Below are 15,713 nucleotides of genomic sequence, written 5' to 3' on the forward strand. Positions count from 1 at the left end.
AGCAGAAGCAAAAAAATGACAGCAGAAAAAAAAAACATCCAGGGCTTTCCCTAGATGTCCCAACCCTGGTATTGATTCATTGAGTTCCTTTTTTTGACAAGAACAGCTATGTGCATGAACTTCATGGCAAAATCTGACTTGGATTAAAAAAACCCTCCCTATCTTTTAAAGAATATTTGCCCATGTGGACTCAGACATTTGACTGTGCTGTTGTAATCTCTGCCCCAGCGTAAGGAGACATTCTCTCATCCTTGCTTTTTTCACAAGTTCATTTAAATGAACTTGTCAAATATTCACATTTATCCTCACGTACATTACAAAGCAGATGGATACCAATTATGAACCAAGTTACAATTCAAACGAGTTCAAAAGCAGTACAGCATTGACAGTACCACTGTCTCTGCTCTTCGCTAAGCTGCAATGTTACCTGGCAGGTTTGTATAAGGCATTTTCATCCCTAACCAACCTGACAGCAAGGTCAGTCCTAGAAATATCAGCCATGGACACAAAAATTAACAGTCTGCCAGGAAGAAGTTTGGTGTCTAGTTAAAGACTACGCTTTTACAACTATTATCTACATAAACCTCTACAAAGCAGAATCCCTTTTCTGTTAACCCCTGAGCTTTATGTTAAAGGACAAGCATGGAATATTTGTGTCTGTCATCTACAAATTCTGAAGATTCCAGCTATCCAGGGCAGTTACTGAGGTCACCTTCAGTTCAACCATATTCAACAGCAATAGTGTCTTTTATATTTCTATTACTATAGAGCAAAAAAAAAAAAAAAAAAGTGCCTCCCAGCCCCAAAGTAATCATACAGAGCTCTAGCAATTCAATCCGACAGTTTCCACTTAAGGCTCATCGAAAGATACGCCACAGACAGGAACACTTCTTCATATAAAAGACACCTTTCTGCTCATCAACTCTGACTTCGGCAGAAACACAGCATGGTGTATGATCAAACAACCTTTCAACAGGGATGCAGGCTACTGACAATAAAAGCAACTTCCTTCTACAGATCTGAAGAATTTTCATCAGTTTTCCAGGCAAGTACACAGCAATGCAGAGCACTGGGAGGCTACACGCTGTGTCACACCAACCTACTGGGTTCCCTCTCGACAGAGAGTACAGTACAAATGTAGATTGTCTTCGTAACAGGATCCTAAAACTTGGTGACACTTGGCAGAAGGATATTTGCAGTTAATCACACTGAACTTGGAAGCAAAATGACCAACTAGGACTTTAGCGCCCACAAGTATTTTTCTAGATGCAGCAAACCAAAGACAATCCACTGGTTTAAGACCCTTACAGTGTTTTCAGTGAGTCTATTTCTACAGCAGTTTTTTGAAATACATCAGATCAGTATAAACAATGCTACCTAAACAGAAACAGTGTTCAAGGTATTATAGCAGCACAAGCACAACTATATGAAACCTTTTCCTCCTTTAAAGCAGCAAACACGACTATTGACTATGACTATTCCATGCAAAGAAAACACTGAGCACTATAAAGCATACAAAAAAAGTGATGTAAAACAAGAATCTTGTATCAATCAACACAAAAGAGACCAAAGCAGCACCCCTTGCAGCATACTTTTTGGGAATTGCAAAATGCCCATCAACCCAGAAGGTAACAAGACAAATGAGGTTGTGTGTCATGTGTACTCTGCTATAAATAGGGAATGAATATTACTGTCAGATAAAGGTGTGGGGGAAGAACATGCAAAAATATATCTCAAATGGTGTCATGTCATATATGCCTCTCAACAACCCATTTGAGAATCTTCCTGATAATTCCCAGCATGCTACACTGTGCTATTTAACAGCATTTAAGGCTTGTATAGACAAGATGTTTAGGTAAAAAAAATTATTAGCCATTAGACCACTAGCAATTTCCATTAAAGAAAGTTAATTTTATCTGAGTAGAATTAGATTCATGTTATCTTTTCTACCTCTTCCAGAATGGACAATATTAAAAATAGGGATCTATACTAACCCTGTAAGTAAGCTGAAGTGGTGAGTTCTGTTACGCATCAGACTTGCTTTTAATACGGAATATTAATCATATCTCTAGGGATAAGATCATTACATCGTGTGTTTTCCGCCATATAGGATGAGAGGGATGTTAGCAGACAACCCAACTCTCCAGAAATCAAAACAGCATTCAAATAATTTCTAAATGACTGCTGCTATATAAAAATAGCAATTCTTCAGAATACCAGCACCAGATGTGGCTTACTAGTGCCATAAAATAAACTAAAAATTTCCTATTTCTTTAGGACACAGAAGAAGGCCCAAAGACTTTATTTCTCTTTTGACATAGCATCTGTAACACAAGCGAGCATGTTAGGCACTCACATAACATACAGCTTTACACCTGGACATTTCATGATACAGAAGACATTGTTCCAGAAACTAAAGAAAAAATGGAAAAGTGTTAATCCAGATGTTTGGTAACACAGAGGCTGGCACTTGGTAAAACCCAGCATTTTCAAAACTTGCAAAAGTAAACCTCAAGTAAGCAATGACTTAGCGCAGGAAGTTACCATGTCAAGGCTTACAGATTAGAATTCTTTAATTACCTTGTCACAAACTGCAGTTACTCTCACACAGTGCTCATTACTGACTTTCAAGAACAAGTGTCTTTGAACAACATCAAAAGAAATCTACTTTGACATTTTGTTCTAAGCATTGAAGCTGGTGTTTGCTTCAAAGTGGGGTAAAATAAACCATTGTTCAAAACCACAGACCAACCCAGTATAAATCAGTAACAGATAGATATATTGTAAGTTTTCCTTTTTTTAAAAAAACAACCAACTCCACACTTTTTGATTAACAGTGAGGTATGTTAAAATAACCAGTCAGACTTCATTCAAATGAATTAGACAACTTTTACTAAATGAAAAAACCTACATTTAAAATATGCATTTAAAACAAAATGGAATTAGAAAAGAGACTTAAATCCATTTTAAAGAACTTGCTCACTGTGTCAGAAATCAATATATCTCTTGCATTATATAATGTGCCAGTTCATAAAACGTAAGTTACTAGAATCCTCAGTTTAACATTTTCAAAGACAATACTGAAGTCAAGAGTTTTACATCTACTGATGCACATTTATAATGGTATAAATCTGCAGTCTTCCCCCAAAGAATCTTATGAATTTGACAGTATTCAGTAAAAGCTTTTGTAGTTGTGCCCAATAAGTGTTGCATCCCAAAGCATCACAAATCTGTGCCTTTCATTTATACTATTATATATTTTGGATCTTCTCTATATCTTGCCATTTGCAAATGTTAACTCTTTTAATAAAGGAGAGAACTGAAAAGAAATACTGCGTAACTCTTGATCACGTACAGAAATTATTGCTACTATAGTACACTACAAAGCAGAAGTCTATACAATAGTATATGAAATTTGATAATGAAAATCCAAATGATAGACTCTTTAGTGATGTAAGCCTTAATATAAAGTTGGACATTCCTGTAGCATTTTCAGCTCACCACCCCTCATCTAGCCTATTGTATGTTGATTAACATCCATTTAAACACACCCTCTCATAAAATAGAATGTCAGCTTTCAAAGGCTTAGCAAATAAGGATCTTCATGTTCTGTGGAACTATGTAAAATGAATTTTGATGCAGGTAGGAAGTTACCTGGAAGCTAAGCATGCCAAAGGTGTTTCATGCTAATAAAACTAAAGCCAAGGTACCACTTAATCAAGTTACCAACTAATAGGCAACACCATTTTTGTCCTATCTAAGTTAAATGAAGTGCCATCGCACAGTGTAACGTCAATAATTTAAAATAGTGTAGTGCACAAATTCATTGTGTGGCAGTTTAAGTTAAAAGGTCAGGACAGGTTTTTCTGTCTTGATGTATGCTGGCTGTCAAGCTGTCTGGTCTGGGTATTTGGGACTCAGTTTGCCTTTTAATCACTACTGTACTATAAACTTTGCATTATAATGGGGCACACAGCATTATGATGAAAAAACAGGGGATTAGGGGGAGGATAAGAGACCAATGGCTGTTCTAGAAAGCCCCTTCCTCATATCAATTTCAAAGAGCCAGGAAATAAGACTAGATACCATATTCGCATCATTCTAGCTACAAAATAACCAAAGAAAAAGCAATCAAGCAACAATAAGACCACATTACACAAATGGAACATCATGCTCTCATCTGGTTTAACTATTACACCAAGTTTTAACTGGGATGTTGGTCAACTTTAAAAACCGTGGTATATGTGACTATGTAGTTGCAATAGTTTTTTCCTAATTTTTTTTTCCTCTCTATGCTGGATATTAGAGCTTGGAGCTATACTTGTTACAATACAGTGTCGTACATCTTTCTACTAGAAAAAATTAATAAAGATCCTTTACCCGTCTCTTTAAGTTAAACGTGTGACATCATAAAGGGTGTCAAAATGGCTGGATGGTTTTACAGTGCACACTTATTATATACTGTAACATGGAGTTTTGTCCTTGACAGATCTGATGGTGTTTTCTATATTATTTCCTTTCTTCACCTCTTCTTCGGTGGATTAGCTGTGCGAGGTGGAGTGACTGGACGCCCAGAATTCAGTCCACCATACTGGTACTTGGCTTTCTTTTCAGATGGTTTCAATATCTTAGAGAAAATAAAGAAGTTTCTTTGAGTCAGCAACAACTAAGAACATTTCAAATACTGTTAAGCTCACGTGAAACCTTGTTCAGCAGGAACAAGAGGGGTGAGGATGATGGGCGGGGGGGAGGAAATAACATCACAATCCCACAAATTACTTCTACATGCAACAGTGATACTAACTCTAAATCCTTCTAGCTCTAGCACTATGTTGAAGTGGGAAGGGGAAAGAAAAGGGGCTGAAAACACATCCAGGAAGGAATGGGGACTAAAATCTGACCAAAGTAGCCATACTAAAAGGGTCCCTATCGTCCATTAGTTTGCATAATTGTGTACTCCAATCACTAGGCATGACTCAAGGAAAAAAAAAAAATCACCAATTATATTTTGAAATGAAAATTTGAATAGAATGGATAACTTAATATGCAGTAGTCTGGACAACATCAAATCCCAGTTTTCTGAAGAATGTTGGTTTGCAGTTCCAGTTGTTCACAAACGCCAGCCTTCTGTGCAATCCTCTCTGCAGCCCATAAATACTGCGCTACACTAACTATAAGTACATCAACCAGCACACTAACTTGGTCCATACAGCCCAACACCTACAGTCATACTTAATGCACAAATATATCATACCTGAAAGGAACACATCAGAGTTTCATCCACACTCATCATGCCCCCTGCATTGTCAAACTCTCCACAGTAATTTGGAGCTGAGAATAGGGTGACCAACTGCCGTTTAGCAAAGAATTCATATCCATCTTCAACCACCTGTCAACACAAGAGAAATCAACATGGCTTACATAAGAAATTTTGAAGGGAAAAAAAAAAGGGATCTTGAGACAAACTGGACCTTATATTAGAAAGATGCAAGAACTCATAAAAAAGCTATTTTATGTCCTGACTTTCAGACAGGACAAGTTCACTCATTTTGCCGTACCTGACACTGAATTGGGCCAGGTAGCATACCCCATGTCTGACGCTTCAAATGTTAAACACACATCAGCTTGACTGTCTGGTATTTTCATAGCCAAAGCCCAATTACGCACTGCCAGCGTAAGGATTCCCAGCATTTTATAGTTTATACACAGAATGTGGATGTTTGACCTAATTAGTTTGGAGCACACAAGGTCTGGACACCACCTTTGTTGCAACTTATAACAATAAAGTTTTGCTTACATTGGTGCTGATTGCACACACCTCAAGTGTAGGTGATTTAAGAGCATCAAAATTATTTTAAAGAAGTGATTCTGCCATATCTTGTCTAAGAGCATAATGCACCTTTAAATTCATGCAAGTAGTATGATTCATGAGCTAAGGATGTTCCCTCTTTCCCAAAATAAAAGCTTCATGTTACAATGTAGTACAACTAATGCACCCAACTGCTTACTTTGGTGCAATCATCATGATCTTTTAGAAGATGTCATACTTCTTTTATAAAGAACTTAATCAACTCTATGAACATAGGAAATTGGCAACAATCTTGATCAGCAGTTAAGAAATCCAGTCACCATGTAGAATGAATACTACATCTTCTCTAATGTTTTAGCAGTAAAATTACAAAGAAATATTTAAGTGTTCTAATAATGTATCCATGCCTAACACTGACACAGAATAAAGAGTCTATTTTTGTTTCACAGCAGGAGAGCTTTTAAAATTAACTAAATAATGAAACTGAAATGCTATACAGGAAATTGAAACCTGATGTCCACCTAAGACCCTTGCTTAAAGTAACCTAATAAAAAAGTGTATTAAAGATTGACAATGCACATTTCAGCCTGACTGATATGTGCAGAAAATAAAACTATCTATGCCACGGTAGTCTAGATAGCTGAACCAAAATACAGGCAACAGTGAATGTTTTATGTACAGATTTGTTTGTAGAGATAGTCAAAATGCATTTAATATTTCAGTGAAGTGAAGCAGAGGTAATTTAAGGCAGAACTACTAGAGAACTGTCTACTACCGGAACTGAAGAACTCAAGCTTCAGTGTAAATCTCAAATTCAAGTCACTCTGCCACTTTAAACCTGGAGACTTTACCTCTGATGTTCACATACATCAGTCTAATATTTAACACACAGTACAAAAGGCAGAGATCAATGGAGAAACCCAGTGTTAGTATTCTACTCCACTGACTTTAGACACACAGCTCAATATGAGCCAACAGAAGGACACAGCCTTTCTAGGCGCTTTATTAGAAAGATCTTTTTTCTCTAGAAATAACACAGTGCAAATTAAGTTTCATATATGTGCTACTGATAAGGAACAGGAGAGGTCTGAAGCAACAGCAGCAAAATTCATACCTGATGAGCTCGACAGATCAAATCCAGATCATGACGATTCAGAAATTTACTGACCACATCAGCACCAAACGTGAAAGAGACCCCACGATCATTTTCACCCCAACCTTGCACATCTTTGTCTGGGTCAGACCACAGCAGGTCACAGAGCAAACCTTTGAAAGATAATACAAGTGAAGATGCCAGTCTTAGGGGACATCTTTAATGATGTAAAACAGTTCTACTGTAGTTACCAGAGCAACTCTCCTAAAGAAAATAAGCCTTAGCAATAAACGCAGCAATACTCAAACTGCAAGTCAGACAAAGGGTACGGTCTGTGTAAATCTGGATATTGTTTCCCCCCCATCACCACTGGAAATGACTTGTAATGAGAAAAGACAGAGCCAAAAAATACTTGGAAATAATTTCTTATTGCAATATTCAGTGTTTACAGTGAACATTTGAGGAGCTTAAAAATACTAAAATGCATGTGTATTAAAAGGCAACCATCAATTTCACAGCAAGAAGAAAGCTTAATTTGAAAGCTACATTAAATTTAAAAATCCTATGCAAGGCTAGTCATAAATGCAGCAAGTAAATTTGTACTGTAAGTTTCTGAACATGGAACAGCTTTGATTCGTACCTTTCCTACCATTCACTAAGAATATGAAGTGACTAAATCAATACGTAACACAGGAAAACTCTGATTTATTGTTTCAGGTAGCACCGTCAGTTTGCTTGGACCCCTGTTGCCTTTTTCAAAAGAGCCTCATGACAGCCAGTCTGGAATCTAAACTAGAACAATAAGCCTCTCTAGCATTTTAGCACTGGTCAAGATCTTTTTTTTTGCTGCCAACAAAAGGTCAGCTAACTCTGGAGTTAACACTGGGTATTTGAAAAGATTTCTCTAGATCAACTGCAATACCATCACACATACAGAACTTTCCATGAATTTTCACATGAGAAAGAACCAAGCCAATCCAACTACAACACAAACAAACCCCAAAAGATATGAAAAGCATTACATAGCTTTTCATGAAATTGTACTTTCTCTACCTGTGATCAACTACAGGCATTTGAATACTTAACAGCATTGTTTCACAATCTGAAAGATACACTAGCAGGCTCCTTCATTTGGCATTCAGAAGTTTGATTTACATTTACATCCGATTACTTGCTAAACAAAATGTTGAAGATGTTAATCCTTAAACAACAGATCCTTCAAGCTGTAATCAAGCAAACCAATGTCTGAAGCCTACTGTGCAACTAGATTATTTTATATTTACATACATTTATCAAATGGTCTTTGGCGCCAGACACAGTTCCTCTTTAATGAGAGGCTAAAATTTTATTTGTTTTTAGAAGACAAAGAACAGAACAAGTAAAACTGCATTTTAGATAATATTTCTATCTAGAAATGAACTACTTTACAGTAGTAAAGTATACTTTATATAGTATACAGACTATACAGACAGTGCATGACAAAAACTTAACACTGAAATTTAGTTCTATATTGAGTAACTTTTTTTCAAAACAGCTGCACTGCAATCCCTAATGGTTTCTTACCATGAATTTCCAGCAAGTGACAGAAGCTGCTTGTTTCAGCTCCTTAGCAAATGCTTTCTCTTCTATTCTCTCCCCAAATATTAAATAATCTTTAGGCTCATACAGAACAATAGGCAAATCTGTCCTAAGAGGTCTTTAAATTGCAGGTAAAGTTGAAAAGGCTTTTTTCACCAGGCTAGAAGAAACCAACATAATGATCTAATCCCGGCACAGATATACAAACATCTACCAAAACTTCTGTATCAACACAAAAATTCCCTGAGTGACACTCCTCCACAAAGGGATAGCTTTTAAGGGCTCGAAACTTTCATAGAAATAAGACCACTTCTGTTTATTTTTTATTTTCCACAAGATTTACTTCCAATATGTAAAACTGGTTTCCTTAAATAGGTCGAAAAGATGAAGACCTTCTATGTCACTGTACCATATGCACACACACCTCTGATGGGACATTTTGTTTTAGCTCTGACAGTACACACACAGCTATTGCTTCTGAAAGCAAAATTAACACTACAAAACACTACATTAAACAAAAGCCTTTAAAAAAAAAAAATCTCTCTCCTTAGTACCTCCTAAAAATAAGTATAGAGATGGTTTCAGTGGAGTGTCCATGGAAACAAGAACTACATTCTGTAAGGGCATTCCTGAAGTGAGGGTGGCTCAAGCATTATTATTCATCTACTGAATAGAACCATCTTTTCTGGGAACACTGATATATGCAAAGATTGACTCGTTTGTACTGAAATTTATTTGGTTATGCATTGAGTGAATAAGTAGCATAAAAGGACAAACAGAGTAGTAATTTATACTACAGAAACAATCATTCACCAGCCTACAATGCTTCTTAGTGTCAGGAGTGTATATACTGGCTTGCACCGAAGTGGTGTTATTTAAGGGACAGATATATTAACATTAGTCCCTGAATTACTCCCATGCATCAATACTAAAGAACACTACAGGAAACAGAATTCTTATACTCCAAGGTTTAAATGTAATTGTTACTTATGTATGTTTTTTAAAAAGTTTAGAACTTATATGTCCTCTGAAACTTAATTTCAGACCACTGTTGAAGTCAACACTTTAAAAACTACCCCATTGTACTACTCAAGTCTTTTCAATCCACTGGTAAAAAATCTGTAATAAATGAGACACTGAGCAAGATTGATTAAATCATTCAAAAGAGCATTGTAAAAAATGCCCTAGCAATTTGCATCCAACATTTATAAACAAAACAATAACCTATTAGAAGAAAATTTTACAACTAGGACATTGATAGATGCAATTGAAATCCCAACTGCAGTGAAGTAAGAGCTGTACTTTTCAAATTTAAAGAGGAAGGAGACAAGGCCTCAAGTAGAGAGAAGCCCAAATACTTTAACATTCAGGGAGCCTTCAACAGTTATGTTCTCTGATAGACTAAAAGGTTTGTGTGTGCCTAACGAAGACAAAGGAACTAGCTGCTCAGTTTCCTTTATCTTTTATTAGATTTCTAAGACGTTTCCCATTTTCAGGGAAATTTTTGAATAATGTATCTAAACTTAAAAAATATACCCTACGCTGTTATAACAAACAACAATATGTGCAGCAACATTTAACATAGCAGATAACACACCCATCATGAGGAACAAAACTCACAGCCTACACAGGCACCAAGGAGTATTGTACTGTGAACAGAGGTTGTGTTAAGTCACTACATTGCTTGCACAGAAATTGATTAAACCTGTTTCACCATAAAGACCTATTTACAGTAAATCCCATGCCACTCACCTGTGTCAGGAACATCTGTAGGTCTCATAATTCTCCGGATCTGCTCCATTGACTGGAGATCTGGAGACAGTCCTGCAAAAGTACAAGAAAACAAGTGACTCATATACGCGTTTTACCTGCAGAAAGGGTTCCAGAGAACACAAGATTTGAGGTTCAAAGGCACACAGCATCCATTGTTTCCACTGCAACATAAACAAAAGGCAGTTTGCTATAAGACAATTAAGTTGCTGAATAGAGGGAGAGAGAATAGTGCAAGTGAAATTAGCAAGGGGTTCTAATTACCATCCTTTTAGCCATGGAGGTTGTCATCTACTGTAGCTCAGCTGCTTAAGCCAATTATAAAATCACAGTACTTTGATTACTCAAAAAAAGAAAAAAAAAAAAAATCACTTAATACAGACACAGCTATCTTTCTATAGCTCAGCCATTAAAATGCAATTACAACTAACACATGGAATTCCAAAGCCACCCTTTGAAGAGTTTACACACCCTAAAGCTCCTCTACTTGGGGCATACAGGCATGAAAGATAGCCTACCAGATGCTCCAGCATCTTAGCATGTCCTTAAATAGGGGTCCTAAGTGTCTTAAATGACTTAGGCCAAGGTATCTAATTAAGAAAGCCGCAAATTTTAAAATAGAACACGAAGACCTAGTTTATGATGAAACACATTTCATATTAACAAACCATATCCCATTTGATTCAGTCCCGAACTCTGAACAGGATAGAAGAACAGCTGTTACTGGATAGGGGTCATCGTGTAAAATAATTTCAGCTAACATCAGAGTTTGCAATGTGTATGTTACAAGAACAATGTATATGTTACAAGAACAATGATATTTGACATGAGACAAAGCATTTGATACAGATTTAAGGACTTTTCTTCAAGTATGAAGATTTTAGGTTACTTTTGTTGAAGCAGTCCTATGGTAAAAGCCTTCTATCATCATCAGCTTGCTGTCTTCATGCTACTACCTTGAGCAAAGGTAAAGGATGGCAGAAATCTGACAGTAAACTACTTAAAGAGGATATCAGTCAAGTCGATAAAGACAATACAGAAATAATAATATAAATTCAAGCAGACAATCAGCTTTTAAACTTTGAACAATCTGCCACTTCCCCTTCCCAGATCTCATCTACTTGCACACACATTACATTAGCACTCAGCACCACACCCAGAGATAGCAATGGGCAGTCTCAGTGAAATAAGCACAACCAGTTTGTGACTTTCTATGAAGTTACAGCTCTCAGCATTCCAGGTTGCATCCAAAATATAACTTTAATCCCTGGAAGTGCTCAAGGCCAGGCTGGATGGGAATGAGCATTCCAGTCTAGTGGAAGGTTCCTTGCCCACAGCAGGGTCATTGGAGCCAGGCAACTTTTAAGGTTCTTTCCAACTCAAAACATTCTATGATTCTTTAAAAGGAAATGCTATTACAAACCATGTCTCAACCCCATGGCTGTCCATTTTTGTGCTATTTTATACTACTGTAAAATACCAAAATCCTACAAAATTGCCTGCAGGTTTGCAGACTTTCATGACCATTTCTTTTCCAAAGTATTTTTGTAACTCCCCCTGCACAAAAATAAATGACTAATGTCTCAAATTCATACCTACAGAGGAAAGTCTTACATGATCAGTGTTACATGAAGGAAATAATGCAACCACAGGCTAAGCTCACTGTAAAGCTGCTGCCACTACAGTGATTGCTGAAACCTACAGCATACTAAAAGCACACCATTAAATTGTCTTGTCACGACAGCTAAGCACAGAAAGAGTATCTTCCAGTATACCCAGTACAGTATCTTTTTGAAGCATAAGACCATCTCTCCCCTAAAGCAAAATAGAAAGAATTGTCATTACTGCTGGCAGACTACAGTGATTGCTGAAACCTACAGCATACTACAGTGTAGTACCTACAGTGATTGCTGAAACCTACAGCATACTAAAAGCACACCATTAAATTGTCTTGTCACGACAGCTAAGCACAGAAAGAGTATCTTCCAGTATACCCAGTACAGTATCTTTTTGAAGCATAAGACCATCTCTCCCCTAAAGCAAAATAGAAAGAATTGTCATTACTGCTGGCAGACTCATCAAATTTGACTGGAACCACTCACTGACTGGGTGGAATTGGTAAAGTAAGTATGATGGGTACTTATTTTTATAGTGTAATCGTTGAATACTATGTAAATCAAGTAGACTTAAAATATCAACATCCATTTCATTGTCATTAATGTTACAAGAAAAACAGAATTCCAGAACCTGAAAATACTACATAAATGCAGTATTCTGCTGTACAAACAACTCCCATCTCAGAGCTTAAATCAAATGTGTTAAAAGTAATGTACTCCATCAATATGACACTACAATATGGACTTCCTTTATAGAAACTTGAAACTAATCATGTAAGCTCTCTGAAGATTAGAGCTAGAGAGTGGTGTCATAGATAAGAGAACCAATGTTGTACAGGATACAACGAGAGAAAAAGGGAGAACTCAGGAACGGTCATGGAATAAGATTTAATGAAGTGAGATGAAGAGCAAAGTCAGAAGTTAGCTTAATGGACAGCCTTAAAAAAAGGACAAATTATGACATGTATGAGGAATGTGGGAAGAGAGGGAGATGATGAAAAAGATACAGTGAAAGATCCTTTCAGTAGCAGGAACATTTAGAGACTGGGATAGCAAGAGAGGTTTGAGTTATATTGTATGATGGATAACTGAGAACAGACACCCAGAAAAGTTTAGGTAAAAGAGATGACTCGGGATATTAAGCTACTGTAGATAGCCTACTGGGGTTGAAGTTAGGTGCCTTTTGTTTTACTATGTTATGCGGTTTTGCAAAGTTTTATTATATCCCAGAGGACAATATTTTAAAAATAAACTATGCAAAAATGCGCAATATAGTAAAAAAGGCACCTACCTTATATCTACATGCTAGCTTCAACCTCCAGCAGAGTTGAATGGGTTGTGCTGCTGCCTCAGTGTCTATTATAGTAGCAACATCATGAAAAGGCGTTGACAGTCCACTACTTCATTGGATCTGGAATTCTGTTTGGATAGGATTGGAGAAGAGCGGAAAAAGGGCAAAACTCATTTCTGTGCTGAATGTCCACTTCCATTTATTAGGAGCACACAGCACATTAGTAATCTTTTCACTTTATTTCACAGATGCAGATCAGTTGAGAGTGACAACTTCAGTTACAGACTGAGCCCATACAAGTTTCAGGGGCAAAATAGCAATGAACAAGGAAGTAAACACTGCTTTTCATAAGAGGATCCTTAAAGCATACTAAGCACAAAATAACCTCCTGTTATTCAAGTAGGAAAACTTTTAATTCACACCCCCCAAAAATAAAACTTTAAATCTTTTTTTCTTGAAAAATAGCTTTCTAGGCTTCTTTAGCTAGTTCAGGTCTCAAATGCACAAAACTACCAGTTTTGTCACATCATTCTGCTCTACCTGCTAAGCTGCTTTCATTACTTTCTACCTAAGCTTAATTGTTTGCCTGAAACACTCAAATATTTTGTCACTATTCATTCTGTTTTCAAAAAAATAAAATTCTAAAGTGTTATGTTGATGGTAAAACAGTAATTCTTCCATAGGCTGTTTTGGAGACAAATTTATTACATGTGTTTTTAGCCACTGATATTTGGCTACCTAGGTGCAGAAGTGACTATATCTCACATTCTTATAACTACAAGATCTAGCTTGTGAGATAGGCATGAGTTCTTAAAAAGAAGAAAACACCACCACACTGCTTGAGAACATGATAAAAGATGAGCTGTAAGGAAACAGGTATTTTAATGTGCCAATGCTACCCAGAGACTGTAAGACACAACTGTATTACTGCATTAATTATGTTTTTACAGGGACTTAACAATAGCTGCGAGCATATTATGTGTAAGATTCTGATAGCTTATACTAGCAGGCACTGAAGGCAGAAGCTTTCAATACAAGATGCAAGAATACTCCAGAACTTTTTTAAAGCACTTTTCATGCACTGATACCTGTCATTAATAAAGGCAGGACAGAAGCCATCAATAGAACCTCATGAAGTCTGGAAGAGTCTACTCAGGAACTCTGGGGCACACACTGTTTCTAATTCCAAATTAGAGCTGTTCAAACTAGAGGATTCTGCAGTGCTTTCATTTTCACTAATTTCCATCTCACTGAAAACACAGGAGTGACACCTACCAAACCATCTCTGAATCACTCAGTGCAAGGCATCAAGTCGTTTATTAATGGAGGCAGTTGTAAATGCAGCTGCAAAAGGCAGGATGGGTCTTACTAAAAGTAATTTGAAATTTTTGTCAACTGACACTGCAAGCTTCTCAAAACCTGTTAGGCATCATTGCTTGTAAAATCATGGAGAGGCCTGTTCTACAAAGAAGAGAGCCCAAGTAAGTTCCAATATTCAGACAAGTCACAGCCCTTGGTCAGATTAACTAAAACACTTTTTTCAGTACAAGAACAGAGCAGCACTGGGACAGGTACCCACAGAAGACAGATTGTCTAACAGCAAAGGCATTATGGAGTCCATGTAAGCCATGTCTAACCTGCTCCAAAGTTAACAAATGTCTTGCTTCAAGCTGCAGGCTTGACTGTGTGAGACTGTGTGACCTTGGAGATCCCTTCCACCACCCTGTTATGAAAACAGTTAAAGAGACCAAGACTATAGAGTTGAGGTTACCTGTGAAAGCCATTCCTCACTGCTGGCTATAGCTGCACTGATACATAGTAACAGCAACAGGTCATGTGGCAAGTCAGGCAATAATTCTAGCATTACATATCCTTCACAGAGCTAAACTGAGGGCAATACTTACAGATGTACTTCCCCCTGAAGCACAGGAGGGCCGTGTCTATCAGGTAAGAATGAAATCTGTCTACTGACAAGTGCAGAGAAAAGCATGACCTTTACAAACAATACAAGGTTAAATACCTCCAGCTAAGTATCAGGTACACACATCCATACTCCATTTGGTACAGCATTAATCCGAAATCAGTTTGGACACAGCCTTTAAAAGCAGCCATCAGCTTACCTCCATGACAACAAAAGATCTTCTCATCCACAATAGCTGCAATAGGCAGACAGTTAAAACAGTCTGTGAAGGTCTTCCACAGCTTAATGTTAAATCTCCGCTTGCCTATAAGAAGAATGTGTGACATTAGGAAAAGAAAACTGGTTTTTAAAGCCAACCCGTAATACATATCACAACCTGACCAAAAATGTTAGCAAACTGTCTTCATAGGGCTTTATTTCTGTTAGCATGCATAGGTCTCAATCTCTTACAACATCTCAAGGACAGCAGAAGAAAAAATAGTAAAGCTCTAGAGTGACTTTAACCTTGGCTTGAAAAGTATTTTTAGAAAGTTTCAAAGCAAGTTCACAGAATACTGAAACCCTTGCAACACAAGAGTCACTACTACAAGTGTTTCCAAAACACAATATTAGTCTGTTACAGTCTTTCAAAAGTA

General features: G+C 37.0%; 1 protein-coding gene across 1 annotated transcript in view; it reads right to left on the minus strand.

The window, feature by feature from the left end:
* Window positions 1-2,869: 2,869 nt before the first annotated feature.
* PPP1CB (protein phosphatase 1 catalytic subunit beta) overlaps window positions 2,870-15,713 on the minus strand; it is a 29,437-nt gene continuing 16,593 nt past the window's right edge. The window contains exons 4-8 of the mRNA XM_085055031.1: window positions 15,278-15,382; window positions 10,233-10,304; window positions 6,924-7,075; window positions 5,255-5,389; window positions 2,870-4,627 (exon numbers count right to left, since the gene is read on the minus strand). Coding sequence (XP_084911157.1) covers window positions 4,523-4,627; window positions 5,255-5,389; window positions 6,924-7,075; window positions 10,233-10,304; window positions 15,278-15,382 — 569 coding nt within the window. The 3' untranslated portion in view covers window positions 2,870-4,522. The remainder of the gene's footprint in view (window positions 4,628-5,254; window positions 5,390-6,923; window positions 7,076-10,232; window positions 10,305-15,277; window positions 15,383-15,713) is intronic.

Source organism: Lichenostomus cassidix, chromosome 3 (assembly GCF_008360975.1).
Source record: "Lichenostomus cassidix isolate B80296 chromosome 3, HeHo_3.0, whole genome shotgun sequence".
Classification (NCBI taxonomy): Eukaryota; Metazoa; Chordata; class Aves; order Passeriformes; family Meliphagidae; genus Lichenostomus; species Lichenostomus cassidix.